The sequence below is a fragment of the Chiloscyllium punctatum genome, chromosome 3 (assembly GCF_047496795.1).
Source record: "Chiloscyllium punctatum isolate Juve2018m chromosome 3, sChiPun1.3, whole genome shotgun sequence".
Lineage (NCBI taxonomy): Eukaryota > Metazoa > Chordata > Chondrichthyes > Orectolobiformes > Hemiscylliidae > Chiloscyllium > Chiloscyllium punctatum.
The window spans coordinates 12,023,268-12,051,034 of record NC_092741.1 but is presented as its reverse complement, the minus strand read 5'-3'; the positions used below and the strand labels follow the sequence as shown (position 1 = coordinate 12,051,034).

Here is a 27,767-nt window from a genome sequence, read left to right as displayed (position 1 = left end):
CGGCTGAGGATACTGGGGTTGTATTCGTTGGAGTTTAGAAGATTAAGGGGAGATCTAATAGAGACGTACAAAATAATACATGGCTTTGAAAAGGTGGATGCTAGAAAATTGTTTCTGTTAGGCGAGGAGACTAGGACCCGTGGACACAGCCTTAGAATTAGAGGGGGTCATTTCAGAACGGAAATGCGGAGACATTTCTTCAGCCAGAGAGTGGTGGGCCTGTGGAATTCATTGCCACGGAGTGCAGTGGAAGCCGGGACGCTAAATGTCTTCAAGGCCGAGATTGATAGGTTCTTGTTGTCTAGAGGAATTAAGGGCTACGGGGAGAACGCTGGCAAGTGGAGCTGAAATGCGCATCAGCCATGATTGAATGGCGGAGTGGACTCGATGGGCCGAATGGCCTTACTTCCACTCCTATGTCTTATGGTCTTATAGGTGGGGGAAGGGGAAATGAGGAAGCTGTTGAAGTCCACATTGATGCCCTGGGGTTGAAGTGTTCCGAGGCGGAAGATGAGGCGTTCTTCCTCCAGGCGTCGGGTGGTGAGGGAGCGGCGGTGAAGGAGGCCCAGGACCTCCATGTCCTCGGCAGAGTGGGAGGGGGAGTTGAAATGTTGGGCCACGGCCTATCACCTTCATCTCCTCCCCCACTCACCCATTGTACTCTATGCTACTCTCTCCCCACCCCCACCCTCCTCTAGCTTATCTCTCCACGCTTCAGGCTCACTGCCTTTATTCCTGATGAAGGGCTTTTGCCCGAAACGTTGACTTCGCTGCTCGTTGGATGCTGCCTGAACTGCTGTGCTCTTCCAGCACCACTAATCCAGTCATGGCTGCAAAGCCTAGCTCCCATCTGTACAGCAGAAGTTAGGACTCTGATGGAATAATGTCCCCTTATGTTGAATGAGTGAAGGTCTAACAACACTCAAGCTCAATACCATCCATGACAAAGCAGCCCTTTTGATCATACCCTTCCACCAGCTTCCATATTCACTCTCCTCATCATCAGCACAATGGCAGCAGTGTCTTCAAAATGACTGCAGTAAATCCGCAAGGATCTTCAGACACCAGCTTCCAAACCCATACCTCTACTGCTTAGAAAGACAAGGTCAACAGATACATGTGAATACTACCAACTGCAAGTTCTCCTCCAAGGCACATACCATCTAGATTTCAAACCTATTGGCATTGCTAGGTCAAAACCTGGAACTCCTTCCAGTACTGTGGTTGCATCTACCATCCAAGCACTGCAGTAATTAAAGAAGGCAGCTCACCGTTACTTCCTTAATTTGCAACAAAATACTGACCTAGCCAGCAATGCTCACATTCATGAAAGAATGAAAAATGCACAGACACACATGCATGTATGTACAGATATATGAATGTGCAAAAATATAGCAACCTGTACACACGCACTATTCACCTGTTGCTACTGACATGGGCCTACACTTATCCACTGACAAATATATGCAACATAAATGCAAAGTACCCACAATCGTCCCATAATCCCCTCCAGACAGAACCTCTTTGTTCCCTTTATTTAATTCCTGTTTGCATCACTGGAACATGTGTTGCCCATCCCTAATTACTGTTGAAAAGATAACAATGAGCTACCTTGAACCAGGGCAGTCCTCAGTGATATTGTACCATCTCGTACAACTGAGTAGTTTGGTTGAGCACTTCAGAAACTGTCGATAGTCAACCAAATTACTGTACCTCTGGATTCACATATCTAGGCCAGATTATGAAATGAGGTAAAAACAATAACTGCAGATGCTGAAAACCAAATACTGGATTAGTGGTGCTGGAAGAGCACAGCAGTTCAGGCAGCATCCAAGGAGCAGCAAAATCGACGTTTCGGGCAAAAGCCCTTCATCAGGAATAAAGGCAGTGAGCCTGAAGCGTGGAGAGATAAGCTAGAGGAGGGTGGGGAGAGAGTAGCATAGAGTACAATGGGTGAGTGGGGGAAGAGATGAAGGTGATAGGTCAAGGATGAGAGGGTGGAGTAGATAGGTCGAAAAGGAGATAGGTGGGTCGGACAAGTCAAGGAGACAGTGCTGAGCTGGAAGTTTGAAACTAGGATGAGTGGGGGAAGGGGAAATGAAGCTATTGAAGTCCACATTGATGCCCTGGGGTTGACGTGTTCCGAGGCGGAAGATGAGGCGTTCTTCCTCCAGGCGTCTGGTGGTGAGGGAGCGGGTGAAAGAGGCCCAGGACCTCCATGTCCTCGGCAGAGTGGAAGGGGGAGTTGAAATGTTGGGCCAAGGGGCGGTTTGGTTGATTGGTGCGGGTGTCTTGGAGATGTTCCCTAAAGCGCTCTGCTAGGAGGCGCCCAGTCTCCCCAATGGAGAGGAGACCACATCAAGAGCAACGGATACAATAAATGATATTAGTGGATGTGCAGGTAAAACTTTGAATGTGGAAGGCTCCTTTAGGGCCTTGGATAGAGGTGAGGGAGGAGGTGTAGGCACAGGTTTTACAGTTCCTGCGGTGGCAGGGGAAAGTGCCAGGATGGGAGGGTGGGTCGTAATGGGTGTGGACCTGACCAGGTAGTCACGGAGGGAACGGTCTTTGCGGAAGGCGGAAAGGGGTGGGGAGGGAAATATATCCCTGGTGGTGGGGTCTTTTTGGAGGTGGCGGAAATGTCGGCGGATGATTTGGTTTATGTGAAGGTTTGTAAGGTGGAAGGTGAGCACCAGGGGCGTTCTGCCCTGGTCAGGTCCACACCCCCCTATGACCCACCCTCCCATCCTGGCACTTCCCCTGCCACCGCAGGAACTGTAAGACCTGTGCCCATACCTCCACCCTCACCTCTATCCAAGGCCCTAAAGGAGCCTTCCACATCCATCAAAGTTTTACCTGCACATCCACTAATATCATTTATTGTATCTGTTGCTCCCGATGTGGTCTCCTCTCCATTGGGGAGACTGGGCGCCTCCTAGCAGAGCGCTTTAGGGAACATCTCCAAGACACCCGCACCAATCAACCAAACCGCCCCGTGGCCCAACATTTCAACTCCCCCTCCCACTCTGCCGAGGACATGGAGGTCCTGGGCCTCCTTCACCGCCGCTCCCTCACCACCAGACGCCTGGAGGAAGAACGCCGCATCTTCCGCTTTGGAACACGTCAACCCCAGGGCATCAATGTGGACTTCCAACAGCTTCCTCATTTACCCTTCCCCCACCTCATCCTAGTTTCAAACTTACAGCTCAGCACTGTCTCCTTGACTTGTCCGGACTTGTCCGACCTGCCTATCTCCTTTTCGACCTATCCACTCCACCCTCTCCTCCTTGACCTATCACCTTCATCTCCTCCCCCACTCACCCATTGTACTCTATGCTACTCTCTCCCCACCCTCCTCTAGCTTATCTCTCCACGCTTCAGGCTCACTGCCTTTATTCCTGATGAAGGGCTTTTGCCCGAAACGTCGATTTTGCTGCTCCTTGGATGCTGCCTGAACTGCTGTGCTCTTCCAGCACCATTAATCCAGATTATGAAATGGCTGCTTTCCGTTCCAAATGAACATCAGTATACTAATTGGGTCTTTTTGACAATCCAGTAGTCTCTTAATCTTTGTTATAGTTATAGAATTATGTAGTGCAGAAAGAGGCCATTGGCCCATCAAATCTGCATTGACCCTCCGAAGAGCATCCCACCTAGACCCGCCCCCTACCCTATCCCTAGAACCTGGCATTTCCCATGGCTAATCCGCCTCGCCTGCATATCACTGGACATTGTGGGGCAAATTAGCATGGCCAGTCCAACTAACCTGCACATCTTTGGACTGTGGAAGGAAACCAGAGCACCTGGTAGAAATCCATGCAGACACAGGAGAACATGCACATTCAACCTAGACAGTAATTGATTAGTTTTTCATTTCAGTTTTATTATTTGAATTTGAACTGTTGCAGTGCAATTGAAATACAATCTGCAGAGCATTAGCCCAGTGCTCAGGATTACTACCCCATTAATAACATCGATACTGTTCTACCTGTGCCTTTGAAATGAATCATGTTCAACACATGCACCTAGCTGGGGTTCCAGAGGATTGATCATGGAATTGCGCCTTTTGGAGGTAGAGTGAAAGAAACAAAGCAACCTAAGGTATGGTTTGAGTTTTTAAACAGTGTTTTGTTGCTTTTTTCTCGTATGCAGTGCCTGGGCCATCCACCACACTAACAGCAGTGCAGCTCTTCTCTAAACAGAATCCTGCCCGGCAAGAGCTCTGCAAACTCCAGCAGCAGATGAAAGCACAGGGACTGAACGTGACGGCTACCAGGCGTGAGGTCTCAGAGTTCCGGGTCAAATTCCAGGAGCAGCTGAAACAACTCCAGGACCAGGATCAGAAAATCCTAGAGCAGAACCAGATCATCAGCGAGCAGAATGCCCGGCTGGCTGAACTGGACCGAAAGCTGGCTGAGCATGCCCTTAAACACCAGCAGAACGAGCAGAAGATCAAAGACCTGCAGGAGCTTCTGGAACGAGTCATTGAGAGCCGGGCTGCTGCTGATCAAGCCACTACCGGGCAAAGCAAACGCAAGAAGGCATCACCAGAGCGCAATGCCTCAGACTTACCCACCCGTGCCAAGCGCCTTCGGAGCAGGAAATGAGCTGGAGGTTGCAAGAGGGAGATCTTATTGTTCTTGTGTCACTCATAATGGTAATAGGTATTTGTGTGCTTCTGCACCAAGTTACACTGTATATACGGTGCAGGATGACACAGGTTAGGAGAACAGACAAGGTATTGGGATGGCAACAGGCTCCAGTCATATGATTGGGCAGAGTTAGTAGCCCTGGGGAGGGAGGCGATGGAAAGCACTACATTGGGAGCTGACCAGAGCAGAGCTGAATTAAACTCTGCTCTTTTCCCCAGTACTGGATGACTGAATCAGTTAAACTCCCTGGGTGGGCCATCTGTCAAAGGTGGAACAAGTGGTAATCCAGCTCAAATAATACAGACTATTCTTATTGAAGAATTGTATGTGTTCAGTTTGCTGGTCTTGGGTAGGGCAACAAAACTGTAGGCCTGAGTGTCAGCATCTCCCTTCCCAGGGTGTAAGATAGTTCCTTCTGCTGGTCAGTTGATCAGCTCCCCCAGAAATATTTGTTTATGCACTAAGTTTGGAGTGGATCTGGCTCACTTCTGATGTCCCAATGGCCAAATGGCCTGCTGCCATCTTGAAGACTACATCCTCACCAGAGTTAAAGCATTCAGGATAAGAGGGCAGCCTACCTGTGACAGTTTGTTGAATGTGGGCACTATGACCCAGCATATGTTTTCTTCTAATTATCCTATGAGTGTGGGTTTCAGAGTTATGATTTACTCTCTACCCCCACACCGTTCAAAATAGGTCAGGTTGAAGGGTAACAACAGGTTGGATTCTGTATGTTTTTGCAGAGAGCTTGGGTCATTAAAGCTTAGGGCCCAGAATTCCTGTGGCTTTGTCCTTTTGAATACTGAAGGAAGATTGGAATAAGGAGAGAACTTTATCCCCAAAACAAACTTATATCAGACAAGCTGCTGTTGTAGCAGAGGCATAATGGAGTGTGAGGACATTGTGAATTACCCACATCTAACTGCTCCCATGATGCTGGATAGATGGCCTATTCATTTGATCAGTGGGTTTGGGGTCTCCCAACACATCGGCAACACCAGGGAGTGCAGCAATCTGTCGTCCTAACTGTTCACTCAGTAATACTAGCAGTACAACTTTCTCCTAAGTACTGTGCCAGTATAACCTGGGAGGTAGGGCCTAATCCCAGTATTGGTTGTCAAGGAAGGGTAGATCAAATGCTGATTCATTTATTGTTTCTGATAGGACTTTTACTCAGAATAAATTTGCATGGCATTGTAAAAGTAAACAGGTAACCTAGTAAGTGTTAGGGTCTTTTACCTCACTGCTGTGCACAGCCAGCTCTTGTTTGTATCTCATGGACAATGTGAAGTGCATGACTAGGAATAACACACTATCTAAAAAACTAAATTTATCTCTTCACTGAAAATAGCGCATCCAGGGGGTACCAATGCCATTAGTCAGCCCCAGCCCGAGGCAGTGTCACTCAGTGATTCTTCTCATGCTGCTCCTGAGGAGTTGTCACTCAAAGTAATGCTACTGTTCATCTCGAGGCAGCTTTACCAATTACAAACTTTAGCCTCTATTCAGTCACATCCTGCCACTTCCATTATCCACCACAGCCCTCTCCAGGAAGGGGTTGATGACAATGCCAAGTACTAGACTGCTAGGATTTCATACCTCTTTCTGCTTTCCCCCCCCCCCCTCCCCCCCCAAAAAAAAACCCTCTGGCTCCACACTACAGTTGTAACACAAAAATTGTGTGGCCTCTTAAAGCAGATGGTATTGATGTCTAGGTTTTAGGACACTGTAAGGTTCTTCAGAAAGTTGTCAGCATTTTGAAACCAATCCTCAATCATTCCTTATGATCTGGTGTTCCTGTCACAGGCAGCTGCTTTTCTCTTCCTTGTCACTTCTACACTAATGGAGCTTTCAGCTTCAATGATTGCAATACTGATTTTCTCCTGGCACTCTTCTCCCAAGATCTATCTCCAGTCCTCTTTGCCGTGTCTGAGCTCCTTTCCCTCAGTGTTTATGAAAAAGTGAGGGGGTAGGATTAACGCTTACTTGAATTTGAGCCTGTTCCATTGCCCTCCCTGCTTTGTGTGTGTGTGTGTGCCTTTGATCTGTTTTTCACCGATTGCCCCATCACAAGCTTGGACTTTGAGGTGTCCTTAGTCTGACTCTTGCATGGTAGCCATCAGACTTTGCAGAATTTTTTTGATACACTGGGACCCTTAACAACCTCCTGTGCACCAACGGGAATCTGCTTACTGGGAGGTGAATACAACACTGCTGTGAGCCAAAAACTGAAAGAAGAATCAAGCCTTAATGCGGCAGTCAATGCAGGGCTGGACTCTGGTTCTGAGAGGTCTCTAAAGATTCTTCACGCCATATTGAGGATTCTAAGGAGCAATTGTATTCCTGCTTATTGTGTTGTTACAGGACCTGGTTTACAGACACATAACCCCCAAAACATGTGCAAACTCACCTACAGACTGATGAGCTGGAATTATAACCTGTTGAAGGATACTAACTGGTTTGACAAATTTGAGTAAGTCAATTTGGGTTGGGTTTAGGGCAACTATAGTTGGCCTCAGTTCCTTTGGCTGGGAAAGAAAATATTGGTCAGTTAATTCTAGCAATCTCTGGGGAAGAATATCCACTGGCAGACAGTGTCGTGCTAGGCTGTGGTACCAACCAGTTGATCATTCTGCAGAAAAAGAATGACCTTTCAGTGTCTGTGGGCATGTACCCCAGCATGGAAATTACTTTACAGGAGAACAGAAAAATAAAATAAATGTTTATTGTGAGTTCTTATTTTTAAGTTCAACAAGAATGAATGGCCAAATGCACCAAAAGTTCAATAATGGAATGATGTCAGCACCTTTTAAGGTGTTCTTTAAGTTGTATAAAAAGACATTGAATACTCCACGGGTTAAACATGTCTTACTTTACAAAAGAAGAAAATATACATTTCTGTTATTTGAAATGTTTCCTTCGCTGATTAAAAATATCCTGGATGTCCAGTAAGGGCTGTTTCTTAGGTTGAGACTGTACTGACTGTTTTAACAATCATTCTTTGATTTGGGGGGAAGGGGGGAGCGGTTTGTTAAACAAGGTTTATCTAAAAAGAAACTTTCCATTCCTGTTGTTGTAAAGGCTTAGCCCTTACCTGTTCTTATACATTTGTAACCAGTTCACCGCTTCATTCATCAGGGGATGCGCTCTGGCATGGAACCATGGTAACACTACTGTCACACCAATGTGGTGTTGGCTCTTCAGGTTTCTTTAGAAGATGCACTGACTTGGGAGACATCCGATTTATACACAGAGGATCTCAACTGAACATAAGAAATAGCTCACCTGAACATCCAAATCAACTTAATTTCCCTGTCAAGCTCATATCCCATTTTACTCTTGAGTAATCAGTTTTTTCAGGTGTGGGGATGGCAGGGAGTTCATGAACTGAGCATCCATAGTCTTCTGATGGAGCGAGTTCAAGGATTGACAAGCTTGATCCTCTCAGTACCAAACACCCAACACCTCTAACCTAAGACTTGTTCTGGTTCTCAACTCCAGCCAGCAGAGATGGGTTTCTTTTAGTATTTGCTATGTCAAACGTTTAATGAGATGACTTGTCATTCACCTAGAGAATATTGGCCTGTTCTACTTAATGTCCTCATACATTCATTATGTCATTTTTGTAGTTGTTGTCATTATTCAATAACTCTTATTTGTATAGCACCTTTATGGAACATTGAAGTTAGGGTTATACCCCAAACATCAACTTCTCAACCTCTTGATGCTACCTGGCTCCTTGTGTTCTTTCAAACTTCTGCTTGTACAGAACATTGAAGGCATACCACAGGAGCCACATGAGATATGAGGACATGTGACAAAAACTTGTTAGGCTACATGGAGCATCTTAAAGGGGGCAAGAGAAATGGAGTTGGAGGAACTTCCAGCATTTCAAGCATTGCCAGAATTTGAGAAACATAGTTATTGCAGATGATTGCAGAGATAGGACTGAGGCCATTGAAGGTTTTAAAAATGTAGATGGAGTTGAAAGCAAAAAGCTGCAGATACTCAGCAAATCACGCAGTACCTGTGGAGGGGAAAACAAGAATTAATGCTTCAGACCAGGACCTTTCATCAGAACTAGCAAAAGTTGAAATGTTATAGGTGGAAAAGGAGAAGATTTTTTTTTAGATTACTTACAGTGTGGAAACAGGCCCTTCGCCCCAACAGGTCCACACCGACCAGCAACCAACCCAGACCCATTTCTCTACATTTACTCCTTCACCTAACACTACAGGCAATTTAGCATGGTCAATTCATCTATCCTGCACATTTTTGGACTGTGAGACGAAACCAGAGCACCCAGAGGAAACCCACGCATACACAGGGAGAACATGCAAACTCCACACAGACAGTTGCCTGAGGTGGGAATTGAACCCGGGTCTCTGGTGCTGTGAAGCAGCAGTGCTAACTACTGTGCCACCATGTGTGGTAGGGCAGAACACAGGAGCTATTGAATGATAAAAGAGCCGAAGGAAATGGTAATGGGTGAAGTAGAAAAATGAGAAATCCCAAGGAAGTGTGAATAAAAAAGCAAGAAAAACAAGATTAAGGCCAATAGATGCAAAGACTAACAACATTACAAGTAGATCATTCAGCATCATTGGTAAACTCAGTCTTGACTACGCAAGGCAATCAAATGCCTAATTGAAAGATTATGTACTGTTCATCAATCTTGTATTGCAGTTCCATTGGAACACTGCAATAGGCTGAGGTCATAAATATCAGCATGAGGAGGGGACCATATGGTTTCATGGTGGTATCATGCTGGGGGTGACGGAAGGGCAGAGAATGATCCTTTGAATATGGAGGCTGGTGATGTGGAAGGTGAGGGCAAGGGAAATATTATTTTGGTCTGAGAAGGGGTAAAAACAGAAGTGCAGAAATTAGATCAGTGATTGTCAGAGACCCTATCAACCACACTCAAACGTCATTTGGTTGAGTCAAAAGGAAAATGTCAGGAATGCTGGCATGGATGGTAGCATCATCAGAACAGATCTGATGGAGCAACTGGACAAACACAATGAATTCCTTGCAGGGTGTAAACAGGTATAGTTGAGGTAGGTAATGAGAGTGAGTGGGTTCTTAAAGATTAGTTTTTGATAGGTAAATGCCAGATATGGAGACAATCAAGAAAGGGAAGGGAGCTGCTGGTGATGGGCCATCTAAAGGTGAGGGGGGAGCAAATTGGAAGTCCAAGTTGCTGTTTTGCAGTTCATGGCAGGAAATGGTAATATTACAGTCGTCAGTGTGCTGGAGAAAAATAGAGGGGTATCAATTAGTACAGGGAGTAGGAATTTGTCACAAATGCTACAAAGAGCCAGGCGTAGACAGAACACACATGGTTACTCATAGCAATACTATTTGGAGAAAGTGAAGTGAGTTGAATGAAAGAAGGAATGTTCCTGAGAAAGTGTTCATTGAGGATTGATTGAATCTCTCTTTCAGCAAGAAGCAGAAAGCACTTGGTTTTGATGGATGATGCAAGTGAAGAGAAACTGAATGTTCAGAGTTTAAAGGAGATTATTAGGGCCAGGAAACTAAAAGTGGCAGTAAGAAGTTTTGGTACAGATTGGGAGAGATAGGACAAGGAGAGAAAAAAATACAATAAAGTAGGAAGAAATAAGTTCAGTGAGACAGAAAAAGTTTGAGATGATGAATCTACCAGGATAATCCTGTTGTGGAGGTGAAAACATGCTGTTTGAGGTTGAGTTACGAAAGATGGCAAACAGGCATGAAGCTCAGTGATGGGGTCATGGTGCAGGGTGAGGGAGATTGGAAAAAGTGTCAGAGAAATCTTTTCTCAGCTTCTGGTAGGTAGTGATGATTTTCTTCCTTATATTAATGGGATATGGACATGTTGGAGGAGACTCATCCTGAACCACTGCAGTACTTGAGGTGTAGGAACACACTCAGTTTGGTTAGGAAAGAGTCACCGAGGGGCAATGAAGGAACAGTGATACAGTACAAAGTCAGGATGGTGTATGGTCTGATGGGGAACTTATAGGTTATTGTAATCCCTTGCATCTGCTGTCCTGTCCCATGTGATTGAGGTTATAGGATATTTTTGGAAGATGCTTTGGTGTGTTTACTACAGTGCATTTTATAGATAGTAGTTGCATTCGTGTCAGTAGTGAATTGGGTGTTAATCAGGTGGATTGCTTTTTGTTGAATGGTGTCAAACTGAAATGTTGGTGGAATTGCACTCATCAAGGACAAAGTATTCCATCACATTCCTGATTTGTGCCTTGTAGATGGTAGACAGGAGGTGAGTTAGCACAATTTCCAGCTTTTGATCTGCTTCTAAGACAAAAGAGAGAAGTAGGCTATTCAGCCCATCAAATCTGCTTGGCCATTCAATGAGACAATAGATGATATAATTCTCAAATTCACCTTCCTACCTTTTCCCGTTTATTCCCTTAATGATTAAAAATCTGTCTTTCTCTGCCTTGAATGTGCCTCAACAGACTTCTGCAATAAAGACTTGCACGGATTCAAAACCCTTAGAGAAGAAATTCCTCTGTTTTAAGTGTGACCCCTTATTCTGAGAGCCTTTGAACCACAGAATCCCTATGCCGTAGTAAGAAACCATTTGGTCCACATCGATTCTCTGAAGACCATCCTGCCCAGCACCAGCCATCTACTCTATCCCCACATTTGCCACGGCTAATCCACATGGCCTACACATTTCAGGACACTAAGGACAATTTAGTATGGCCAATTCATCTCACTTGCAAATCTTCAAACTGTGGGAGAAAACCAAAGCACCCATGGAAAACCATGCAGACAAGAGGAGAATGTGCAAACTCCACACAGTCACCCAAGGCTGGGCTTCAACCTGGGTCCTTGGCACTGAGGCAGCAATGCTAACCATTGTGCCACCCAAGACTCTCCAGAGGATAACCAGCTTTTCCACAACTACCCTGCCAATTCCCTATGCATCTTGTATGTTTTAGTAAGATTCCCTCTTATTCTTCTGTATTCAAACAAGTCCAGGCCTAATATACTCAACCCTCTCCTCAGAGGACAGTCTGTCCATATTTGGTATCAGCCTAGGGAACCTTCTCTGGACTGTGTCGAGTGCCAGTATACTCCATAGATAAGATCAAAACTATTCACTATTCCAGCTGTGGTCTGACTAGTGTCTTGCGCACAGTTTTAGCAAAACCTCACTAATTCTTTATTCCATTCCCTTGGAAACAAAGGCTAACATTCCATTGGTCTTCCCTATTATTTTGTTGTACTTCGATGCCAGCTTTTTGTGATTGATGGACAAGGAATCCCATTCTCTATATTCTATAACTTGCAGTTTTCCCCCCATTTGAAGTTTTCAGCTTCTCTTCCTGCCAAAATACATTACCTCAAATTTCCCCACATATTTCATATGTCAAGTTATTGTAGCCATGCTTTTTTGACTGGTCGAGTTCAGTTTCTAGACCTTCATCCACAACCACCCTCCTTTGTGCTAGCTATGGAGAGATTTCCCCCAGTTCCTATTTATTCCAGTTTTGCCAGAGCACCTTTATGTCAAGAGCAATGACACTCAGCTCTGTAGTTCAGCTGTTCTGTCCATGTTTAAACCAAGGCAGTAATGAGGTCAGGAGCTGAATGGGCCTGGTGAAACCCAAACATCAATGAATATATTCTTCCTTTGCAAGTGCCACTTGTTAGACAGATAGGATGGTAGTGGTCCACATTGGACTTGTTCTACTTTTTTTGTGCAGAGAATGTGTCTGGGCAATTTTCTCAGCTAATTCTGGAGCACCAATGATTAGCCCTGCTGCCTCACAGTGTCAGGGACACAGGTTCTATGTGAAGTTTGCATGTTCTCCCTGTGGCTACGTGGGTTTCCTCCCTCAGTCCAAAGATTTACAGAATAGGTAGATTGACATGGTAAACTGTCCATAGTATTCAGGGATGTTAAGGCCAGGTCAATTAGCTAGGGTTACAGGGATAAATCTGGGTGGGATGCTCTTTGGAGGGTCATTGTGGACTCAGACCAAAGATTTCTGATGAAGGGCTTATACTAGAAACATCGATACTCCTGCTCCTCGGATGCTGCCTGATCTGCTGTGCTTTCCCAGCAATGCACTCTCAACTCAAGCTGAATGGCCTGCTTCCACACTGTAGGGATTCTAAAAGAAAGTCTTTAGTAATATTGCCAGAAATGTTCTCGGTGTTTGTAACCTTTGCAGTATTGATTGTCTCTGTCATTGTTGATATAATGTGGAGGGAATCAATTTTGTTGAAGACTGTGCACTTTGATAGGAAGAACAGAGGAACTGGATATTAGTTAAATGGATAAAAACTGCAGAAAACAACAGCACAGAAGATTTGGGAATGGATTATTCACAAACGGCCAGCATACTGACTCAGCAGGTTATTGGGAAGGCAAATGGAATGTTGCCCTATATTTCAAAAGGGAATAGAGTATATAAATAGGGTGATCTTGCTGAAACTATAGATATCACTAGTTAGACCATACATGGAATACAATGAATAGTTTTGGTCCCCTTATCTAAAGAAACATATTGGAATTGAGATTGACCAGAGAAGGTTCACGGCTGATGTAAAGGATGGAGGGCTCATCTCTTGAAAGGTTGAGTAGGTCATGTGTCTACTCATTGGAGTTGAGCAAAATGAGAGGCAACCTTATTGAAACAAACAAAATTTGGGGTGGGGGCTTGCCTGGGTAGATGCAGGTAAATTGTTTCTCCTTATGGGAGAGTCTAGCATCAGAGCACATAATCTCAGAATACAGGGTCACACATTTAAGACAGATGAGGATTTTTTTTTCCCTCAGAGTTTTGAATTTGTAGAATTTTTTACCACAGAAGTCTGTCAAAGCTGTGTTGTTATGTATATTTAAGGCTGAGACAGTTTTAATCAAATGTTATGAGAAAGAAGTAGGAAAGTGGAGTTGAGGATTATCAAATGAGCCATGATTTTCTTGAGTAACAGAATAGATTCAGTGGACTGAATGGTGGACTTCTGCTCCCACATCATCTTGTCTGTGATGCTGGGGACCTCTGGAAGACGCCAAGAAGGACAGCAACATAGAAAGTAGAAATAGGAGTAAGCCATTTGGCCTATTGAGCCCACTTCATTTAACCCAAATGTGGCTGAACCCCTATCTCAATACCATATTTACCCCACTGTCCCTACACCCCTTGAAGCCTTTCTAGAAATCTGTTACACTTATATCTGTATTCAGTGATTTGACTTCCACAGCCTTCTGTGGTAGACAATTCCACATGTTAATCATCCAGAGTGAAAAAAACTCTCATCTCAGAACAAAATGACCTATATTGTATCCTGAGACTATGACCTCTTGTTTTAGAGTCCCCAGGCCAAGGGAAACATCATACACTCAACATCTGTGCTGAAGACCTTTTCGTTTCAAATATATACTTTATTTATATATATATATATATATATATATATATATTAGAACAGTAGAGCACAGGATTATCCCTGTTCCCTTTCTTAATCAGGGAAATAACACTTGCCACCCTCTAATCATCTGGCACTACTCCAGTGGACAGTGAAGATGCAAAGATCATCACCAAAGGCACAGGAATCTCTTCCCTCACTTCCTGTAGTAACCTTGGGTATATCCTGTCTGACCCAGGAGACTTATCGATCCTTACGTTTTTCTAAGTTTTCAACACATCTTCCTTCCTAACAGCAACCTGTTCAAATATATCAGCCTGTCTCCGCTGTCCTCACCAGACAAGGTCTCTCTCACCAGTGAATACTGAAGCAAAGTATTCATTAAGGACTTCCCCATATCCTCTGAATCCAGGCACAAGTTTCCTGCACTATCCCTAATCAGTCCTACCCTCTCTCTGGCCATCCTCTTGCTCCTCACAAGTGTAGAATGCCTTAGGTTTTTCGTTAATCCTACCCTCCAAAGCTTTTTGATGCCCCCTTCTAGCTCTTCTAAGTCCATTCTTCAGTTCCTTCCTGGCTATGTTTTACCTCTCTACATCCCTGAATGATCCTGTCAGTGGGACAAACCTGTCCAGCACTATCAGCAAGTTAGCAAGTTTTGAGAAGATTTGCAGTTCAGGTCGAGGTTCTGGTTGTAGGTTTGCTCGCTGAGCTGGAAGGTTCATTTTCAGATGTTTCGTCACCATACTAGGTAACATAATCAGTGATCCTCCAGTGAAGCACTGGTACTATGACCCACTTTGTATTTATGTGTTTAGGTTTCCTTGGGTTATTTCCTGTGATGTCATTTCCTGTTCTTTTTCTCAGATGGTGGTTAATGGGGTCCAAGTTGATGTGTTTGTTGATAGAGTTCTAGTTGGAATGCCGTGCTTCTTCGAATTCTCATGCATGTCTCACTATGAACCACTATCACTGGTATCCTTACATACAGATGAGGAAGGATGCCACTTCAACTGGCACAACACATTCATCCTAGGACAAGCCAAACAGAGACACGCACGAGAATTTCTAGAAGCATGGCATTCAAAGCACAACTCGTATCAACAAACACATCGACTTGGACCCCATTTACCACACTGAGAAAAAGAACAGGAAATGATATCACCACAGGAAATGACCTCACCAACCCAAGGAAACCTAAACACATAAACAGGAAGTGGGTCCTACATCAGTGTTTCACTGGAAGCTCACTGATGATGTTACCTCTGATGAGTATGGTGACAAAACATCTGGAAAAAAAACCTTCCAGCTCAGCAAGCAAACTTACATCCAGAACTATCAGCACATGCAACAACTTCCACATTTCTGTTGTGTGTTTTCCTGAGAACATATGTTCCCATATCAGTGACCCCCATTCCTGCCTAATAGCATTGTAATTCCCCCTTCCCCAGTTAAGTACTTTTCCACATTGTCTGCTCCTATCCCTCTCCATGACTATAGGAAAGGTCAGGGAATTGTGATCACTATCACTGAAATGCTCTCCCACCAAGAGATCTGACACCTGACCTGGTTCATTTCGAAGCACCAAATCCAGTATGGCCTCCCCTCTAATCAGCCGACCTACATATTGAGTCAAGAATCCTTCCTAGACACACTTGTCAAAAACTGCTGCATTCAAACTATTTGAACATGGAATGAGCTGCCAGAGGAAGTGGTGGAGGCTGGTATAATTGCAACATTTAAGAGGCATTTGGATGGGTATATGAATAGAAAGGGTTTGGAGGGATATGGGTTGGGTGCTGGCAGGTGGGACTAGATTGGGTTGGGATATCTGGTCGGCATAGACAGGTTAGACCGAAGTCATCTCTATGACTATAATATGAGGAAATTTCAAGTCACCCATGACAACAACCCTGTTATTTCTGCAACTTTCCAAAATCTGCCTCCCAATCTGTTCCTCCATGTCTCTGTTGCTAGTGGGGGAGTCTGTAGAAAACTCCCAGTAAAGTGACTGCTCCTTTCCTGTTTCTGACTTCTACCCATACTGACTCTTTAGATGAATCCTCCTCAATTACTTCCCTTTTTGTAGCTGTGATACTATCACTGATGAGCAATGCCACTCCCCCACCTCTTTTACCTCCCCCCCGCCACCTCATTCCTTTTGAACCATCTAAATCCTGCCCCTGATATCCAAGTCTCCATAATGCCCACAACATCATAGTTCCAAGTACTGATCCATGCTCTAATTTCATCACCCTTATTCCAGATACTTCTTGCATTAAAATAGACACTTCAACCCATCACACTGACTGCACCTTTTCCCTACCAACTATCTATCCCTCCTCACAGAATGTGTGTACGCTGAATCTGGCTGTACACTAGCTACTCCATCCTGTGCAGGGCAAAGGTGGAACCTGCACGTAGATTGGGCAAATCAAATTAAACACAATGCCTTAGATGAGGAACTCGTGGATTGTAGAAGAGATGAATAATATGAGCAAGAATAACAATGAGCAGGTATCAGAGCCACATAACAAGCAATCAAAAACTGTACAAGCTAATTAAAAATTGCACAACACCAGGTTATAGTCCAGCAGGTTTATTTGGAAGTACTAGCTTTTTGAGCACTGCTCCTTCATCAGGTATCTGTGGAGCAGGATCATAAGACAAATAATTTATGACCAAAGATCACAGTGTCATGCATGCAACTGATACGAATGTGGAGGAACCAACTAGAGAACAGGCTACCTTAGACTGGATATTGTGTAATTAGAAGGGAACCATTCTCAATCTAGCTGTGTGAGACTTGTTGGGGTTCAGTGACGATTACATGATAGAATTTTATATAAAGCTGGAGAGTGAGATCATTGATTTGGAGACTAGGGTGCTGAATCTTAATAAAGGAAACTATGACGATATGAGGTGTGAGTTTGCCTTGATAGATAGGGGAGAGTTACTTAAAGGGATGACAGTGGTTAGGCAATGGCAAACATTCAAGGAATGCATGGGAGAACTGTTTATTCCTGTCTGGCACAAATGCAAAATGGGTAAAGAGGGCCAATCTATGGATAGTATCCAATCAGTGGAAGAAGCATACATATTGGCACAGAAAAATAATAGGTCTGAGGATCAGAGCAGTTTAGAATTCAGCAAAAAAAGGACCCAAGGAATTGATTAAGAAGGGGAAAATACTGTACAAAGCAAGCTTGCAGGAAACATCAACTGATATGAAGAGTGTCTATAGGAACATGATGAGCAAGAGATTGATGAAGACAAATGTAGGTCCCCTATAGAAAGGAACAGGAATATATAATGGGGGACAAAGAAATGGCTGTGCAACTGAACACAAACTTTGGTTCTGTCTTCACAAAATCAGATACAAATTAGATTCCAGAAATGTTGGAGGGAAGAACTAAGGGAAATCAATATTAGTAGAGAAATGGTCTGGGAAAATTGATGGGATTAAAGGTAGATAAATCCCATGGGCCTGATAACCTACACCCCAGAGTACTTAGGAAATGGCTCTAGAAATAGTGGATGCATTGGTGGTCATCTTCCAGGATTCTATCAACTCTGAAACAGATTGGAGGGTAGCTAATGTCACTCCAATATTCAAAAAGGGAAGTAGAGAGAAAACAGGGAATTATACACCAGTAAGCCTAACATCAGTAGTGGGGAAAATTTTCGAATCCATTATCAAGGACTTTATAGCAGAGCATTTACAAAGCAGTGGCAGGATCAGACAGAGTCAGCATGGATTTATGAATGGGAGATCATTCTTGACAAATCTGTTGGAATTCTATGAAAATGTAATGACTGGAGTTGACAAGCAGAACCAGTTGATGTGGTATATTTGGACTTTCAAAAAGCGTTTGACAAAGTCCCGCATAAGAGATTATTGTGCAAGATTAAAGTGCATAGGATTGGGGCAAGTGTATTGGGATGGATAGAAAACTGACTGGCAGAGAGGAAACAAAGTGTAGGAATTAATGGGCCTTTTTCAAATTGGCAGGTGGTAGCTAGTGGGGTGTCACAGGGATCAGCGCGAGACTCCAGCTATTCACAATATATACTAATGATTTGGATGGAGGAACAAAATGAGGAGAGATTGACTAGGTTAGGATTGTTTTTGCTGGAGTTCAGATGAATGAGGGTGGATCTCATACAGACTTATAAAATTCTAACAGGACAAAACAGGGAGAATCCAGGGAGAAACAGGGAGATGCAGGGAGAATGTTCCAGATGATGGGTGTGTCCAGAACCTGGAATCACAGTCTGAGGATTAGGAGTCGACCATTTCAGACAGAGAAGAGGAGACATTTCTTTAACCAAAGAGTTATGAGCCTGTGGAATTCATTACCACAGGAAGTAGTCGATGCCAAAACATTGTATTCAAGGTATTCAAGAGATGGCTAGATATACTACTAGGGGTAAATGGGATCAAAGGTTATGGAGAGAAAGTAGGATTAGGCTATTGAGTTGGATAACCAGCCATGGTTGTGATGAATGGCAGAGCAGGCTAGAAGGGCCAAATTGCCTCCCCCTGTTCCTATCTTCTTTGTTTCTATGTAACAGATTTAAGAATAGCTTCTTTCCTGCTGTTATCAGACTTCTGAAGAGATCTCTCATATATTAGAGTTGATCTCATCTGCACCTTCTCTGTAATTGTAATACAATATTCTGCATTCTGTTCTATTATCCTGTAATACTTACGTAAGGTTAGGATTTATATGGTTAGCACACAAAACAATACTTTCTACTGCATCTCAGTACATATGACAAAATTAAATCAAATCAAACTGAATCACTATTCTGTTTATCCCAGCAATATCCTTACAAACATCAACCACACCACACTGAGGCTTTTTACACAGGCTGGTACAGTTGCAAACAATTTCCCTCCAGTGAATTTCTTTACATTCCCTAGTTGCTTTTTCTTCAGCTCCCCCCATGACAACTAAAGGAAACTGCAAACTAAACCCACTTTCATTTCAGAAAAAGGACATAAGTTTCTTCAACTCTATTTACAGCCATTTTGTCAAATTTCTTTACTGGAGAGTTGAACACTGCGATCTCTACTCTTTACACACAGAATGGCCAATTTCCTTTTTGGTTTGATCTGAGTCTGTGTGTATCCTTAGATCCCCTTCACAAGACAAGAACACAGTTTTTTCTCCTGTCACAAACCAGATGGGAACAGTATTCTGGTAATCAAAAAGTTCCACAAGCCATCATGAATATATAAATCATGCAATTCATCACCAAGATGGTTAATTTGCCTAACTTTGATGGCTATCTAGGACACGGACGATAGTGAATCTATGGAATTCTTTACTGTACAGCTGAGTTAGTCTGTACATTTAAAGTCGAGTAGACAGATTTTTAATTAGTCAATGGAGTTTTATTAAAGGAATTAAGCATTATGGTGAAATGGCAGGAAAGTAGAGTTAAGGATTATCAGATTAGTTATGATCTCACATATGGCAGAGCAATCTAAACGAGCCAAATGGCTACTTGTGCTTCTTCACTTTCTTACCAGGTTTCATTTCACAAAAAGAATATCAATTGTCATCAACAAACATCCTTTAACCAGGCAAAAAATTATTGACTCCTACTAAGCAAATTCAAACTATATCCCCTTTAAATCCAAACATCACACATTTATTCACAGACAGGACAGACAAGCCAGGCAGCTCTGTATAAGTATCATGGGTGGACAACACAAGTGAAAAAGAACAATATCTGTGGATTAGGAGTCCAAAATAAAAGGGTTGCATCAAGTCAGTAGCTAGTCAGTTGGACCTAGGACTTCACTTGAGTTAGAATTTCTTCTCTTAGTAGTCTTCAACTGTTTTTCCTTTCAGAGGGTGAAAAAGAGCAGACCTTTCTTTGCTTGCAGGTTTACTGCAGGTTTAGTTTCAACTATCTTTCTCATTCTGTGATGCATTGCTTTTGAAAAATCCAAAAGAATGTTGCAAAGCAACTTTTAAACCCAAAGGCATGTGGTGCCAACTTTTCTCACAAAAGTAACCAAGAAGTGACCATCACACAGTTCCACCTTTGATTTTTGGTGCAATATCCGTAGATATTCAAGACCCAAACTGCACCCAATATTCCAGGGGTAGTCTTACCAAAGTCCTATACAATTAGAGCAAGACCTACTTACCAATTCTGGTATTTCAATTGCCTTGCAGTAAAGGCTACCATGCCTTTGGCTTCCCAACTGATTGCTGTATTTACGTATAAACTTTGTGTTTCCTGCACAAGTAGACCATACCCTCCGAACATTAGTGGCCACTACAGCGGACAGCTCGAACTGACAACCGGAAGCAGCAGAGACAGGCCACTATAAATGCCGGAGGAAACAGCACAGAAGCGCTTCACAGGAGGCTCCCAAGCACTGAGGATGTCACCTAGACAGGGGATGAAATGTTTGCAAGACAAATTCCCAGCTCGGCGAACAGAACCACAACATTAATGAACCAGTTGGGTGTTTATGATACTGTAGCAGCTTATGGTAATTTTACTGATAATAGCATTTTACTTCCAAAATTCCAAAACTGGATTCAGATTTCTCAACTGAATTAGAACTCCCATTCTCTGGTGTTGCTGCCAGACCAGTAATTCCGTGTATAATTGTACCAATTAGAAACAGTGATATAGACATGCTTATAGGAAAACTGGATAGGTTCATTAGGGAGAACAGAATAGTAGGACATAGATGAAGTAGAGAGGGTGTACAGCTGTTAAACAGTGCCATTGAGCAGAATGGCTGGTTTCTGCCCAAGTAAATAGTGTCTAAACTTAATGTAATTATGAGATGATAGCATTATGGTAAATTTTAAGGACAGAAAATTCAATTTTCCAACAGATGCCTCCTCATAGAAGCTTTGGCTTTATGCTCATGACAACAAGGGTCTTGCATACTGGAATAAAGATCAAAAGAAGCCAGTGTGTCATCACCAAGCACCTGTAGGATATTTTTATTGATTCTAAGGAACAGAAGAACTAGGATCAGGAGTAGGCAATTCAGCCTCTCGAGCCTGCTCCATTCAACACTATCACGGCTGATCTCACCTCAGCCTCAACTCCACTTTCCTACACGTTCTCCATAACCTTTCAACCCATTACTGATTAAAAATCTGTCTAACTTCTTGCTTAAATTTATTCAATTTCCCAGTATGCACCACGCTCTAGTGTAGTGTAGTGAATTCAACAGAATGATGAAACTTCGAGAGAAATAATTTCTCCTCCTCTATTCTGTAAACTACTATTCTTATTCTAAAACTATGACATATCGTTCTCGATTGCCTCACAAGAGAAAACATCTCTGTGTGTCTACTTTATCAATCCCCTTCTGCATCTTCAGGGTGGCACAGCAGCTAGCACTGATGCCTCACAGCAGCATGGACCTGGGTTTGATTTCAAATTTACTTAACTGTCTGTGTGGAGTTTCTCCCTGTGTCTGCATGGGTTTCCACCAGTTGCTCCAGTTTCCTCCCAGTGTCCAAAGATGTGCAAGTTAGGTGGATTGGCCATGGTAAATTGCCCAATAGTGTCCACGGATGTGTAGGCTAGGTGGATTAGCCGTGGTAAATGTGGGGTTGTGATGAAAGGGTAGGGGAGTGAGTAAGTAAGTTTGGGTGGGATGTTCTTTGGAAGGGCAAATGGCCTCTTATCGGCACGGTATGGATTCTATGTTTCTATCTTATATAAGGATTCTGGGTAATCCAAGATGGAGGACAATAAAAATTTCTGGCTGTAACAGCTGCTCCTTTTTTGAGGTGTTTTAGGTGTTGGAGGTGATTTCCTTGAATTCCAGGAGCAGCAATTACTGTTTCATATGCTGTTACATTTTTTTCCTCCAAAGTTCAAAATCAAAATCAAAACAACAGCACTTTCAAAAAGGGAGAAGAACAGACAAAAGAAGCACATGGTGAGGTCAGTGTAGGAGAGAGAGAGAAAGAGAGAGAAAGAAACCCACATTCCTAACTGACAGAGTTAGCAGTTACTGCCTTTGCTGTTGAATTCATGTATCGCTGGACATCGGAGTGCATCTGGCAAAATTAAAAACCAGTGAAATTCACAACTGATCTTGGAGGAAGCTGTTGGGAGAGGTCACAGCACAGAAACAGATCCGTGGATGTTTTAAGCGTGGCCTTAAAATAAGTCTGCAGTAGTGAGTAGAGTGGGTTTTTTCTTGATTATATGTTTTATTGAGCTATGACTCTTGATTAAACTTAACATATAAGCCATAAGTATTAATTGAACTTGGAGTAGTGTTCTGTAGAGGAATAAGACAGTGCTATTTTCTGGGTCTGTAGATTGAAAGAAGCAAAAATGGGCTTTAGTAGAGCAATATGCACTTCTTCTCGGATATGGGAGTTTAGGGAGAGTTTACGGGTTACGAGCTTACAGAGGATTATATCTGCAATAAATGTCGTTGGTTGCAAATCCTATCAGATCGAATGGATCGGTTGGAGAGGCAGTTAGAGGCAATGAGGAATTTACAAGAGCAAGGGGATGTGATGGATGGCAGTTATGGGGGGGGGGGGGGGGGGGGGGGAGTCTCAGTCTCGATATAGTCACATAGATGGGTTAACTCCAGGAAAGATAAGTGAGGTAGGCAGGTAGTGCAGGAGTCTTCTGTGGCTATACCCATTTCAAACAAGTATGCTGTTTTGGAAAATGTAGGAGGTGATGGATTCTCAGGGGAACATAGAACAAACAGCCAAGTTTCTGGTATTCAGACTGGCTATAATGTAATGAGATATACGTCAGGTTCCAAGTGACCTTAGTCCAAGGTAGAGACAGACATTTCTGTGGCCAGCAGCGAAAAATCAGAATGGTGTGTTGCTTTTCTGGTGCCAAGATCAAGGATCTCTCAGCGAGGGTGCATAAGATTCTCAAGGGGGAGAGGGGCCAGCAGGAGGTCATTGTACACATTGGAACCAACGAAATAGGAAGGGAAAAGGTTGAGATTCTGAAGGGAGATTACAGAGTTAGGTAGGAATTTAAAAAGGTCCTCGAGAGGGGTAATATCTGGATTACCCTTGGTGCTATGAGGTTGTGAGGGCAGGAATAGGAGAACAGAGCAGATGAATACATAGCTGAGGAGATGGTGTATGGGAGAAGGATTCACATTTTTGGATCATTGAAAGCTGTTTTCAGGTAGAAGTGACCTGTACAAGAAGGAACGGATTGCACCTAAATTGGAAGGGGTCTAATATACTGGCAGGAAGACTTGCTAGAGCTTCTCGGGAGGATTTAAACTAGTAAGGTGGGGGTGGGGGGGGACCCAGGGAGATAATGAAGAAAGATTTCAATCTGACACTGGTACAGTTGAGAACAAAGCGAGTCAAACAGTCAGGACAGGCAGGAACAAAGCAGATAACAAGGTAGGACTGATAAACTGCATTTATTTCAATGCAAGAGGCCTAACAGGGAAGGCAGATGAAGTCAGGGCATAGTTAGGAACATGGGACTGGGATATCATTGCAATTACAGAAACATGGCTCAGGGGTGGACAGGACTGGCAGCTTAATGTTTCAGGATACAAATGCTACAGGAAGGATAGAAAGGGAGTCAAGACAGGAGGGGGAGTGGCACTTTTGATAAGGGGTAGCATTACAGCTGTACTGAGGGAGGATATTCCCAAGGAGGTTATTTGAGTGGAACTGAGAAATAAGAAAGGGATGATCACCTTATTGGGATTGTATTATAGACCCCCTAATAATCAGAGGGAAATGTGGAGTCAGTGTGGAGAAACAAATTTGTAAGGAGATCTCAGTTATCTATAAGAATAATAGGGTGATTATGGTAGGGGATTTTAACTTTCCAAACATAGACTGGGACTGCCATAATGCTAAGGGTTTAGATGGAGAGGAATTTGTTAAGTGTGTACAAGAAAACTTTCTGATTCAGTATGTGGATGTACCTACTACAGAAAGTGCAAAACTTGACCTACTCTTGGGAATTAAGGCAGGGCAGGTGACTGAGGTGTCAGTGGGGGAACACTTTGGGACCAGCGACCATAATTCTACTAGTTTTAAAATAGTGATGGAAAAGGATAGACCAGATCTAAAAGTTGAAGTTCTAAACAGGAGGAAGGCCAATTTTGAAGGTATTAGGAAGAACTTTCAAAAGCTGATTGGGCGCAGATGTTCACAGGTAAAGGGATGGCTGGAAAATGGGAAGACTTCAGAAATGAGATAACGAGAGTCCAGAGAAAGTCTATTCCTGTCAGGGTGAAAGGAAAGGCTTGTAGGTATGGGGAATGCTGAATGACTAAAGAAATTGAGGTTTTAGTTAAGAAAAAGAAGGAAGCATATGTCAGGTATAGACTGGATAGATCAAGTGAATCCTTAGAAGAGTATAAAGGCAGTAGGAGTTTACTTAAGAGAGAAATCAGGAGGGCAAAAAGGGGACATGAGATAGCTTTGGCAAATAGAGTTAATGTATTTGTAAAAACCCTATGGATTCTCCCTAAGGACAAAAAGGGTAACTCGGGAGAGAATAGGGCCCCTCAAAGATGAGCAAGGTGACCTTTTTGGAGGTGTAATGAACAGCAAAGAGGGTTACCTCAGATTACAACAGGATCTGGACCAGATGGGCCAATGGGCTGAGAAGTGTCAGATGGAGTTTAATTGAGATAAATGCGAGGTGCTGCATTTTGGGAAAGCAAATCTTAGCAGGACTTGTACAATTAATGGTAGGGTCCTAGGGGGTGTTGATGAACAAAGAGACCTTGGAGTGCAGATTCATAACTCCTTGAAAGTGGAGATGCAGGTAGATAGGATAGTGAAGAAGGCGTTTGATATGCTTTCCTTTATTGGTCAGAGTATGTGGCTGTACAGGACATTGGTTAGGCCACTGTTGGAATATTGCGTGCAATTCTGGTCTCCTTCCTATCGAAAAGATATTGTGAAACTTGAAAGGGTTCAGAAAAGATTTACAAGAATGTTGCCAGCGTTGGAGGATTTGAGCTACAGGGAGAGGCTGAACAGGCTGGGGCTGTTTTCCCTGGAGCATCGGAGGCTGAGGGGTGACCTTATAGAGGTTTACAAAATTATGAGGGACATGATAGGATAAATAGACAATGTGTTTTCCCTGGGGTCGGGGAGTCCAGAACTAGAAGGCATAGGTTTAGGGTGAGAGGGAAAAGATATAAAAGAGACCTAAGGGGCAACTTTTTCACACAGAAGGTGGTACGTTTATGGAATAAGCTGCCAGAGGATGTGGTGGAGGCTGGTACAATTGCAACATTTAAAAGGCATTTGGATGGGTATATGAATAGGAAGGGTTTGGAGGGATATGGGCCGGGTGCTGGCAGGTGGGACTAGATTGGGTTGGGATATCTGGTTGGCATGGACAGGTTGGACTGAAGGGTCTGTTTCCATGCTGTACGTCTCTATGACTCTTTATGTGGAGCTACATGAGATGGTGAAGATACAAAATGAGTAGTTTGTATCAGTATTTACTGTTGAAAAGGACATGGAAGATATAGAATGTAGGGAAATAGATGGTGACATCTTGAAAAATGTCCATATTACAAAGGAGGAAGTGCTGGATGTCTTGAAACGCATAAAAGTGGATAAATCTCCACGACCTGATCAGGTATACCCTAGAACTATGTGGGAAGCTAGGGAAGTGATTTCTGGGCCTCTTGCTGAGATTTTTGTATCATCGATAGACACAGGTGAGGTGCCAGAAGACTGGAGATTGGCTAATGTGGTGCCACTGTTTCAAAAGGTGGTAAGCAGAAGCCAGGCAACTATAGACCAGTAAGCCTGACGTCGGTGGTGGGCAAGTTGTTGGAAGGAATCCTGACGGACAGGACATACATGTATTTGGAAAGGCAAGGACTGATTAGGGATAGTCAACATGGTTTTGTGCGTGGGGAATCGTGTCTCACAAACTTGACTGAGCTCTTTGAAGGGTAAAGTAGAAGATTAATGAGGGCAGAACAGTGGATGTAATCTATAAAAACTTTGGTAAGGCATCCGACAATGTTCCCAATGGGAAACTGGTTAGCAAGGTTAGATCTCACGGAATACAGGGAGAACTAGTCATTTGGATATAGAACTTGCTCAAAGGTAGAAGACAGAGGGTCGTGGTGAAGGGTTGTTTTTCAGACTGGAGGCCTGTCACGAGTGGAGTGACACAAGGATCGGTGCTGGGTCCACTAATTTTCATCATTTGTATAATTGATTTGGATGTGAGCATAAGAGGTATAGTTAGTAAGTTTGCAGATGGAGCTGTAATGGACAGCGAAGAAGGTTATCTCAGATTACAACAGGATCTCAATCAGATGGGCCAATGGGCTGAGAAGTGGCAGGTGGAGTTTAATTCAGATAAATGTGAGGTGCTGCATTTTGGGAAAGCAAATCTTAGCAGGATGTATACATTTAATGGCAAGGTCCTAGGGAGTGTTGCTGATGAAGACACCTTGGAGTGCAGGTTCATCACTCCGGAAAGTAGAGTCATAGGTAGATAGGATGGTGAAGAAGGCGTTTGGTATGTTTTCCTTTATTGGTCAGAGTATGGAGTACAGGAGTTGGGAGGTCATGTTGCGGTAGTACAGGACATTGATTAGGCCACTGTTGGAATATTGTGTGCAATTCTGGTCTCCTTCCTTTCAGAAAGATGTTTTTTGCTAATTTACAAGATTACCAACAGTGTGGAAACAAGTCCACACCGACCTGCTGAAGCGCACCCACCCAGACTCATTCCCCTACATTTACCCCTGCACCTAACACTACGGGCAATTTAGCGTGGCCAATTCACCTAACCTCCACATTTTTGGACTGTGGGAGGAAACCGGACCACCCGGAGGAAACCCACACAGACACGGGGAGAATGTGCAAACTCCACACCAACAATCGCCTGAGGCGGGAATGGAACCCAGGTCTCTGGCACTGTAAGGCAGCAGTGCTAACCACTGTGCCACCGTGCCACACATGTTGTGAAACTTGAAAGGGTTCAGAAAAGAGTTACAAGGATGTTGCCAGGGTTGGAGGATTTGAGCGATAGGAAGAGGCTGAACAGGCTGGGACTGTTTTCCCTGGAGCGTCAGAGGCTGAAGGGTGACCTTAAAGAGGTTTACAAAATCTTGAGGGACATGGATAGGATAGGTAGACAAAGTCTTTTCCCTGGGGTCAGGGAGTCCAGAACTATAGGCTTAGGGTGAGAGGGAAAAGATATATAAAAAAAGAGACCTAAGGGGCAACTTTTTCACACAGAGGGTGGTACATGTATGGATGGGTTGCCAGAGGAAGTGGTGGAGGCTGGTACAATTGCAACATTTAAAAGGCATCTGGATGGGTATATGAGTAGGAAGGGTTTGGAGGGATATGGGCCAGGTGCTGGCAGGTGGGACTAGATTGGGTTGGGATTTCTGGTCGGCATGGACGAGTTGGACCGAAGGGTCTGTTTCTGTGCTGTACATCTCTATTACTCTATGACTCTATAACTCAAATTATATCTCCTGTCTTTTTTTTTTAACTTCAGAGAGTATGGGCCTAAACTGTTCAATCTCTTCATAAAACAAACCTCTCATCTCTGGAACCAATCTAGTGAAGCTTCACTGAACTGCCTCCAATGCAACTGCATCCCTTCTCAAAGGAACCAAACCAATATTTCAGATGCATTTGCACCAATGCCTTCTACAATTGCAACAAGTTTTCCATACTTTTATATTTTATTCCTTTAACTATAAATGCC

At 43.5% G+C, this 27,767-nt stretch overlaps 1 protein-coding gene and 1 long non-coding RNA gene across 2 annotated transcripts in view; one reads left to right on the top strand and one right to left on the bottom strand.

Moving 5' to 3' along the window:
- fbxo28 (F-box protein 28) overlaps positions 1 to 7,391 on the top strand; it is a 44,525-nt gene extending 37,134 nt beyond the window's left edge. The window contains exon 5 of the mRNA XM_072550663.1: positions 4,153 to 7,391. Coding sequence (XP_072406764.1) covers positions 4,153 to 4,607 — 455 coding nt within the window. The 3' untranslated portion in view covers positions 4,608 to 7,391. The remainder of the gene's footprint in view (positions 1 to 4,152) is intronic.
- The window catches only part of LOC140455681 (uncharacterized), a 72,543-nt gene that overhangs the window by 37,022 nt on the left and 7,754 nt on the right, over positions 1 to 27,767 (bottom strand). The gene's annotated exons all lie outside the window — the stretch shown is intronic.